The sequence below is a fragment of the Salminus brasiliensis genome, chromosome 3 (assembly GCF_030463535.1).
Source record: "Salminus brasiliensis chromosome 3, fSalBra1.hap2, whole genome shotgun sequence".
Lineage (NCBI taxonomy): Eukaryota > Metazoa > Chordata > Actinopteri > Characiformes > Bryconidae > Salminus > Salminus brasiliensis.
The window spans coordinates 41,052,090-41,062,719 of record NC_132880.1 but is presented as its reverse complement, the minus strand read 5'-3'; the positions used below and the strand labels follow the sequence as shown (position 1 = coordinate 41,062,719).

Genomic DNA, 10,630 nt, shown 5'->3' with positions numbered 1-10,630 from the left:
ACACACACACATTAACTGAAGCACATCATTTTTCACACATTTATTTTGGTCTTATCTGCCAACATGCACAAAACAAACACTCTAAAAATGCCCAGAGAAACAACTAAAACTGAAGAGTTTCCGGAGGTTCTCTGTTTGCCTATGGAAATGTGTTTGCTTATATAATTGCATAACTCATACTTGCAAATTTTCAAAGCCAGATATCTGCCTCTCTCTCACCCCTCCTTCCGTCCAACCACCAAAAACATTGGAAAATACTGGAGAACATATTGGAAAAATCCCTTAGATCTGACGTGTAGCATATTTACAGCACAGTTTACATTCAACCAGTGGTGTTTTAAAGCTATAAGTATAGACTATAAGTAGCTTTGGAGAATCAGCATTCATCGATGTGCGCAAATCTTTTGATCTTATATTTCAGCAACCTGTGGATATAATGTTTTCCGTAGCTTAAATGTGAACAGAATATGCACTGAAATCCTTAAATCACACAACTTACACACATCTGCATATTGTAAATCTGTTTCTGACATGACATATTGAAAGACACTGAAATACACATATTTGTTGATGTGTTATGATGTTTCTGTTACTGTATGTTATTTGTTGGACCCCAGTAAGAATAACTACGGCAGAGGCAGCAGCTGATCTAACTAACTGCTAACTGCTAACTAATCTGAATAACCAATTAGAGCCATAATAAGCCAATTTGTGAAAACTGTAATACATATTTTTTTCTCAAATGTTATGTTTGTAATAATAACCAAATGAGCAGGGATGTGTGTTAGAGCTGCCAGTGCGCAGAAAATGCAAGAGATGAATGCGCTCTTTTTGTGTTTTAAGGCTCCTGATAGGCAGGGGGTAGGGCGTCACCTTTCATCTTCAGAGCCTCGTCATAGGAGGGTAGCTTAACCTGTCAATATAAATAAATAAATAAATAATTGATTCTATTTATACACACACACACACACACACACTCACAAAAGAATAGAACTTTCTGGAGCAGAAACATGAACCTATTGGCACCATGCCTAATGCCAGGTGTGGACTAGAGGGGTATAAAACCCCCAGCATTGAGCTGTGGAGCAGCTCTCTGTGCTCTCTGGAATGTTGGTTGGTGCTCCATTCAATACTATAAGATAAGATGAGGTGGGGTGTTGGGGCTGAGGTGGGGTGGTGATCATCAAACACCCTGACCTTACTAACTCTCTTGTTGCTGAATGCAATCAAATCCTTACAGCAATGCCCCAAAATCTAGTAGAAAGTATTTTCTGGACAGTAGAGACAGTTCCTCTAACTACAGCAGGAAATACATAAAAATAGCCACTCACCCTCACACTGTTTTCAGCAGTGGCAGATGATGGCATCCAGTTTTCCCTCAGAGCATAGAAAGAGCGTATTGATACCTGAGCCATGTACACCTACACATCACACAAAACACACTAATCAGCACACACAAACTCTGTTAAACAAAAAACACAAAAAAACAATATCCTCATCTTAATGGTGGTACAAAAGGCATGTACATGGATAGACAGACAGACATGCACAAAGCCTCTTTATTTATACATTTACACATAAATACATACAAATACCAATAAATACAAATAATGCTGTTTCAAAAGGTTCTTACCATAGAACCTTCAGTTCCATAAAGAAGCCTGTTTGTAACAGAGATGGGCGAGTGTGAAGAAACCTTTAAAGTCTTAAAGAACCTTCACTTAATAAATGTTCTTTAATGATTGAAAGGTTCTTCACACTCACACCTATCTCCTATAAAATGGTTCTTCTATAGCATCGCTCAAAGAACCTTGTGAAGCACCTTTATTTTTAAGGAGGACAGAGCACTCTTTCTGTATAACTCTATATTACCCCCCCCCCCCCCCCCCAACTGCCCCACCCACCCTCGCCTGCTCTCTCTTACATTCCTCTGGTGTTTTTACACTGCTAAAAACACCCTACACCCGCTAACAGGTGAGAGAGAGAGAGAGAGAGAGAGAGAGCGAGCGAGCGAGCGACAGAGAGAGACTCTTCCTGTCCGTTTTCGGTAAGTAATAAACAGCTGCTCAGGGAATCGGAGAACGGTTTTAGAGTGTGTACATAAGTTTGTAACTGAACTGAAATGAACACTCTGGGGGATGTGGTATTATTTGTGGTAAACCATCCTGATTATAAATACATGAACATGCACTGCGGGGAAACACACATACACACACAAACATACATGGAGTGTAGACATCAAACCTTCAGCAGTATGAACATCACAAAGAGAACTCCAAATATCATGGTGACTTGGCTTAACTCTTCCACTTCCAGTTTGGCACCACCTTTAAGGTTGGACTGCAGACACACACAGGAACACAGTCAGGTCCATATATATTTGGACAGAAACATCATTTTTGCAATTATGTCCTTATAAACCAAACAAATGTGATGGATTATGGGTATTCCATGTCCGTTTAGTGTACATAATTTGTATACTATGTATTACGGTGCACTGTACATTGTCTGTACACTATGTATTACGATGCATTGTGGGATTTTTACAGTACACTGAAAATTCGACACCACTACAAATGGGCTGAACCCCAAAAGCAGTGCACTATATAGTGAGAAGGGCACAGTTCCGGACACAGCTCAAGATCTGAATGAAAGAAAGATTTTTTTTAGCTTTAATTCAAGGGGCTTAAAACAATTGTGGCATTGCAGCCATTTTTACAGGGCATTTTTATAAGGATTATTTTTAATACTTGTATCAAAGCCTTTTGCAGTCAATCCCTGTGTGGCGTCTGGAACCAATGGACACCATCAAAAGCTGAGTTTCTTGGCCAGACCTTTACTTCAACAGTTGCTGCTTGTTTGTTAACTAGAGCTCTTTACACTCAATACAAAATTCTTCCTGTTACGTCTATCAGCAGTCACATGATCTACAAACACCAGCAAACCAGTTCCACTGGCAGCTATACATGCCCATGTCATTACAGTGCTTCCACCAAGTTTAACATGATCTTTTCTTTTTCATATTGTTCTCTTTCTGTCATTCATACAATTAATGTACAAATTAATCTTGGTTTTGTCTGTCCATAGTCTAATCTGACCTTTCTGTTCTTGAGTTTTCATCTTGAGGTGGATGCACTGGTAGAAAAATTGTAGATTGTAGACAATGATACACCGACCTCCTTGAGAGTGTTCTTGGCCTGGCTAGATGTTGTAAAGGGGTTTGTTTTTACCATGAAAAGAATTGTGTTATTATCTACTACAGCTGTCTTTTGTGGTCTTCCAGACCTTTGATGTTGTGGAGCTCCTCAGTCCATTTATTCTCTTTAAGAATGTATCAAATTGTTGATCTGGCCACTTCTAAAAAGTTTCCAAACTTCCTCGGGTAAATTTGTTTTGTTTTTTTCAGTCTAATGACGGCCTCTTAGACACTTCACCAGACCACATATTAAGAATTTCCATGAACAGTCACCAAATGTAAATTTAACTTTGGGAATCAACTCTATATCTGTTATCTCTTTGATCTCATAAAATAATGAGGGATCAGGCCACAGCTAACCATTAAATTGCTTATCAGCCAATTGTCCAATAACCTTTGAGCTTCTGAAAATGAGGGACTATGTAAAAAGCACATAATCCCTAAATGTGTAATGCAGTATTTCTGTTAAACCCTCTACATGAAAGCTAAAAGTCTGCACTTCAAACACACTGTGATTGCTTTATTTCAAATTCACTGTGGTGGTGCACAGTGACACAATTATAAACATTGGGTCACTGTCTTATCAAACTTATGTCCAAATTTATGTCCAAACTTATGTCACCTTTGTAAGTTGCTCTGCATAAGAGCGTCTGCTAAATGCCTTAAATCTAAATGTCCAAACTTATGTCCGTTTACTTATGAAACAAAATGTCCAAACATTTGTGTATGCTTTCTGTGGGTATATATTATAGTGTGTGTATGTGTGTGAGACAGAGAGGTTTCTCACAGCCAGTCGCAGGGCGTTTCTGTATGTAAGGGTTCCAGGCAGACCCCATGGAGCAGCAAACAGAGACAAGAGACTCAGAGCCACGTCCAGAAACATGAATGCCACAAATGGCACAAAGCAGACGGCCCCCTATTAAAAACAAACAGATGTTATACACTAACCCACATACGTCTTCACTTATGCTCACATTCACATACACACATACACACAAGGGAGGCTCGTCGACACATGAAAATAAGTCTCATAGGTCTTCAATGTAATAAAGCTGAGTGTGTGTGTTTGTGTGTGTGTGGTTTGGAAAGACGTTTAGGATTCCGTGTTGCATCGACATTCATAAATATTGAAACAAGCGCCCTTTCTGGAGACTCAGGATTCTGGGTAAATATTGGTGTCGGCTACAGAGCCCAAACTCATCAGAGGTGAACAGAGATTGAAACAGAATTCCTGCGTGCAACAAAGTTTACAGTAGTATGCAAAAGTTTGGACACCCCTTGTCAAAATACCTGTTACTGTGAATAGACAGATGACCTGATTTCCAAAAGGCATAACGTTAATAAAGAAACATGAATATTCTTTCATATTTTGAGCAAAATTGCTTTTATTAATTTCCATCTTTGTTTAAAAAAAAAACTATAAAAACTATTAAAAAAAAAAGATCCTAAAACAAAAGTTTGGGCACCCTGCATGGTTAGTATTTAGCACCTCCTTTATATAAATGTGATGTAAATACCACAGCTTGCAAAGGCTTTTTGTAACCAGTTATAAATCAAGTCTTTTCAATCTTGTTTGAGGGGTTTTTAACTATCCTTTTTTACAAAGGGCTTCTTGGGTCGTCTTGCTGTACTGCTGTTTTAAGGTCTATCCACAGTTTTTCCAATGATGTTTAGGTCAGGGGATGTGAGGGTATTGGAAAAACCTTCAGCTTGCCCCTCCTGAGGTAGTCCATTGGGGATTTGAGACATGTTTAGGACTATTATCAGGCTTTAGAAGGCATTTTAGAGATGGGGTGATGTTTGCTTCCAGAATTTGCAGGAGATCAGTAACATCCATTCTTCCCTTTACAAGTGAAACCTAGGAAAAGTTTTCTTCCGATGACTCTTCAATGAAGGTCACATTTGTGCAGGTGTTGCTGCACAGTAGAACAATGCACCACCACTCCAGATTCTGCAAAATCTTCCTAAAGATATTTTGCAGTCAAACAGGTGTTTGGACTTGTCTTTCTGGCAATGTTATGACCAGTTCTTTCAGAACGTTTTCATGGTCTTCCAGACCTCAATGTCCTCCACCATTTCTGTTAACTGTCATTTCCTTATTTTATTACATACTGAGGAAATGGCTGCCTGAAAAGCTTTGCTATCTTCTTTTGGCCTTTGTCTGCTTTGTATGCATTAATTTTCTTAGAGTGCTATAGAGCTGCCCATCCCTGCTGATTGTTGGGACAAGGATTGATAAGTCAAATCTAGTATTAACAAAACTTTGAACCTGGCATCAGCTGAGCTTTCCTTACAGTGACTGTTAACAAGTCAGAGCTCTAACAAGCTAATTGAGGTCTGCAACATGCAAGTTATCTAAGAGCGAAAACCACTTGTGGTGTCCAAACCTTTGCATGGTGCTCCTTCCATTTTTGATCTTTATAATTACACAAAACAAAAATAAAACACTTTAAACATGTTAACATTATGCCTCGAGGGTCAGTTTATCTTTGACTCACTTAATTATAACAGTAACAATCAAGTTGGCCGGGAGGTGTCTAAACATTTGCCACTGTAACAATTCAGAGACTGTATTAGGTATTAATCACAACACCTAAAAGACCCAGACTGCATATTATTCTCATTAAGCATCTCTTACCTTACGGTGAGCTATCAGGACCAGCACACTGGAGAAGGACATCAGAACCAACACCATAAAATTGGTGCCAATATCAACTACAGAAAAATAAAAAAACATACAGTTATGCTGCCAACTTATACATCTTTATACAACATGTAAATATTTACTGTACCTTAAATAATATTCAACTGTTCATCTGAAATTATCTGTTTTTAACTCTCGGCCCTACACTATATGGACAAAAGTATTGGGACACCTGCCTATATTGTTTTTCTGCTTTGCTTTTGTTGGAGTAACTGTCTCTACTGTCCAGAGATGGCTTTCTACTAGATTTTGGAGCATTTCTATAAGAATTTGATTACATTCAGTGATCAAATTGTTAGTCAGGTAAGGATGTTGGATGATCACCACCCCACCTCATCATCAACTCCCCAACTCATCCCAGAAGAATTGGATGGAGCACAGTTCCACTGCTTCACAGCTCAATGCTGGGGGGCTTTATACTCCTCTAGCCCGCACCTGGCATCAGACATGGTGCCAATAGGTTCATGTTTATCTGCTCCAGAGAATCCTATTTTATTGGCAGTATTTCTGTACAGGGACTAGACAAGCTGTGAGTGTGCATTTCTACATCTCTGTCAGCATTAGATGCAACTTAAAGTAGCTGAATTAATTCCTTAGAAGTGGTGTTTATAAACATTTGGACATACAGTGGACATACAGTGTATGAGAATAGTTAAAAGTTATATACATATTTTTACCATTAATGAAATTGTGAGTAAAACTGAGCATAACTCACATAATGTCACATAAAGAACAATGGTGTAATAGAACCGTGTTAGTGTGTCTGATCCGCACGTACCAGTGCAACACATACACCACTACCATGTCAGTGTCACAGCAGTGCTGAGAATGACCTGCCACACGAATAATAGCTGCTCTGTAGTGGTCCTGTGGGGTACTGACCATTGAAGATCAGGGTGAAAGGAGGCTAACCAAATATGCATGGACTACAGTCTGGAATGATAGAACTACAAAGTGATCCTATGTGGTAAGCAGAGCTGATTTAATGGACTCATTCCAAACCAGGGGGTGGTCATAATACTCTGATATGAATATGTATTCATATGCAACACTTACAGGCGCGATAGCCACTGGTGAGCTTCATGTCAGTGTAGGAGATGGTGATTGGGTCTGTCCTCCGAATTGTTCCAATAGCCAGATCCACGGCCACCATCAGATTATACACCTAGGCAGGAATGCATGCACACAGACACACACACACACATACAGAGTGAAAAATTCATAAGAGTAGAGGTCTGTGTGTGTCTATGAGTGTGTGTACTCTGGCAGCAGGTGTGTTTTGATTCCTCTCTTTAAGCCAATACCAACAGAACTAGTTACACAAGAACAGCGATTCATTCAGAAAAGCCTGTAAAAGTGTAAATTACATAACCCGCACGCACACACATACACATACACACACACACTCTCAGAGCACCCTCCCTAGGGTAGTTTTTCTTGAAGGTATTTTAAGTGATATTGAGTTTCCTGTGAAGCTGTTGACCCAGACATGTTTTAGTGTAGGACAGCGGCTTTCTCTTCATCTTCCAGTACACTGTGAATTCTCAGGTTTGTACACTATTGGCTGAGCACCTGTGTGACTTACTGAATGCCTGAGTTCAGTAAAAACTGATTCAGGCAGTACAAAAACAACCCGAAGATCATTGGATGTAATGTCAATGAACGTTATTCTACTTAGAAGTTCACTGGCAAACATCTGCACTGCATACACTGATCAGCCATAGCATTAAATCCACTGACGTGAATTGACGAGATGTGAATAACACTGATTATATGGTTACAATAGCACATGTCAAAAGGTGGGATCTACATATTAGGCAGGAAGCAAAAAGTCAGTTTATTAAAGCTGATGTGTTAGAAGCAGGGAAATTGGAGTGGTCAAATTGTGGTGGCTAGACAAACGGGTCAGAACAGTGGAGTGTTTCTGGCATGCAATGGTTAGAACCTACTAAAAGTAGGTAAGGAATGACAGACAACTGGTAAAACAGCAACAGGGTAATTGTCAACCAAAGATTACTGATGTTATTGGGGAACAAAAGCTAGCTTGTCTGGTTTGATCCCACTAAAGAGCTACTGCAGCAGAAACTGCTAAAAAGTTATTATTGACTGTCTTGAGGCTTATGGCTTTATAATATTAGGGATTTAATGTTATGTCTGATTGGTACATATATAAGTCTATATTTCAAAATATGTGTCTAAATCATTCAGAAATCATTAAAATATAATCATTAAAATAGAAATAGAGGATGATCAGGCTATAAATACCTGCAGGGTGTGTGACAGGATTTATAGATTGAGAAGAGGTGGTACAGTGCAGTGAATGTTTCATTCATTGTGTGGAAAATGGGTTGCAAAGCAGTTTTTAAAGATTGGCAAAAGGATTGATTGCATTTGGGCGTGTCATAGTGTGATGGAAGACGCTGAATTTGCGTATGGTTATACAAGTCTACCAGCTGTGGCAGACATCCCACTCTACAGGAAATTCTTGTCATTTTTGAGTAGAACTGAGCAAACGCCTCTTACGCTCCACTCTCCTCCATATGTTGACGGTAGGCAGTTCTCAAAGTTTTCTTTCAGAAACTGGTTATGAAGGAACTGATTTGACTTCTAGAAGCATTTCTTACCTGGAAGCGAAGCAATGTGCACCAGTTTCGTCTCCACTATTCTGATGAGAATTTCATTACTACTGGTAGACCCGTATGACCGTATGCTTCAGTGCACCTGCAAATTCAGCTACTTCTTTCACACTATGGCCTTTGGCAAGCCCAAATGCAGTCACTAATAATTAACATCTGGTTTGGGACTCATTTTCCATGCATCCAATGAGTCACTCACTGCACTGTACCACCTCTTCTCAATCTACGAATCCTGTCGTACACCCTGAAGGTATTATAACCCCATCATATTTGTGCAATGCCATCTGCCTGAAGTTACTACCACCTTAAACAGTATTTCATCCCAGAAGCTTATATTGCATACCAAAAAAAGCATGTCATGACAATGGCCTTACATTTGTTTTTGCCGCTTAATCATTTCTATATCTTTCATGTGTCATGCAACATTCACACATTAATGATCATTATCAGATTCAACTAATTCATACTGCGATTTCCAGGAATTTCCTTAGACTTTACACACCGCAAATGCGTACATCTTCATATTGTCATTTCTGTTCAGGAGAACAACAAAAACCAAAAAAGGTCACAAAATAACGCTAACGTGACTCAACATACGAGTGAGTGCATCTTGTTCTAAAGCAGTCTGGTTTCCGGTTACTGCCCTCAGTTCTTAACTCAGTCAGCTCACTGGTCAAGCTGTCTCCTGCATCACTTCAGGCTTAGCTCAATCTACACTATATGTCCAAATGTTTGTGGACAGCCCTTCTAATGAATGCATTCAGCTACTTTAAGTTGTTTTAATTGCTGACACATATGTGCAAATGCACACACACAGCTTGTCTAGCCCCTGCAGAGAATTACTGCAAAAATTATAGGACTTTTTCGAGTAGATAAACATGAACCTTTTGGCACCGTGTCTAATGCCAGGCGCAGACTAGAGGGGTATAAAGCCCCCAGTACTGAGCTGTGGAGCAGTGGAACTGTGTTCTCTGGAATGATGGTGCTCCCTTCAATACTTTTTTTTAAGGTACTAAAGGGATAAGTTGGGGATGAAGTTGGGTGGTGATCATCCAACATCCGGACCTCACTAATTCCATTGACATTGAATGCAATCAAATCGTCACAGCAATGCCAAAATCCAAAATGTAGTCGGAATACGTCCCTGGACGGTAGAAAAAGTAGAAAAAAAAGCAGGATAAACTCTTTTTTTAATACCCTTGATTTAGGAAAAAACTGTGACGAATGAGCAGGTGTCTCAATACTTTTGTCCATATAGTGTAGCAGCCTCAGCACTCACATCTCAGACTTCCTCTTTATTGATGGACTAACTAAACTTAGCTTATTGTGGTACGGCTGTGGTACATACTAACACTACACAAATACCGGAAGGGCCCATTTCTTCCTGTTGAGTGAAATGCAGACCTGTGATATGCTAAGCTACACACTGTTATAAATATCACTTGTGTACTTGTGCCTTTAATCATTAACTGTCACACATACAGGCTTATACACAACATGTACATCCAATTTAGCCATTTTAAGCTTAATCTTGTAGTACCTTTGCGAATGTGTGTGTGCATGTGTATATCTGTGCATCAAGTCAAATATTACCAGATAGAAGATGGCAGAGGCCCGTGTGGCCGTGTGGACATGGCAGCAGAGCGACTGAGTGGCAGGCATTTCTTTCTCTTCTCTTCAGCTTCGAACTGCATCTGAAATGCACACTCTCAGAGACACAGCCTTACAAACCACACTGACACTTCCTGATGTTGACACACATGCATGCGCACAGTGAGCAGATATTCACAGTTTCACAGCTTCCTGGGCTTAATTTTGGGTGCAAACAGATCATAGACTGTTTATCTGACCACTCACGTTGCTGTTTTTTTCTGTGCTGCAGTGCTTTTGGTTCAGTTTCAGGGCCTTTGATTCTAAGCATTGTTAACACTGGTCTGCTACATCAACTCTTTTTCACCTACATTTCTGCTGCACCGTTTAATGCTGGGGGAGCTTTATACACCTCTAACCCATGCTTGGCATGCTGCCAATAATAAGTTATCCTAAACTATTTGGAGGAGGTCAAATAAATAAATTTATAAAAGGTGTTTTCCA

General features: G+C 39.6%; 1 protein-coding gene across 1 annotated transcript; it reads right to left on the bottom strand.

Moving 5' to 3' along the window:
• Positions 1 to 16: 16 nt before the first annotated feature.
• Positions 17 to 10,254, bottom strand: laptm5 (lysosomal protein transmembrane 5). Its single transcript, XM_072676253.1, has 7 exons — positions 10,130 to 10,254; positions 6,957 to 7,065; positions 5,835 to 5,911; positions 3,984 to 4,112; positions 2,245 to 2,340; positions 1,332 to 1,421; positions 17 to 913 (listed from the first exon to the last, which is right to left on the bottom strand). The coding sequence occupies exons 1-7, from the start codon at positions 10,196 to 10,198 to the stop codon at positions 839 to 841; spliced, it is 645 nt and encodes a 214-aa protein (XP_072532354.1). The 5' UTR covers positions 10,199 to 10,254; the 3' UTR covers positions 17 to 838.
• Positions 10,255 to 10,630: the final 376 nt, after the last annotated feature.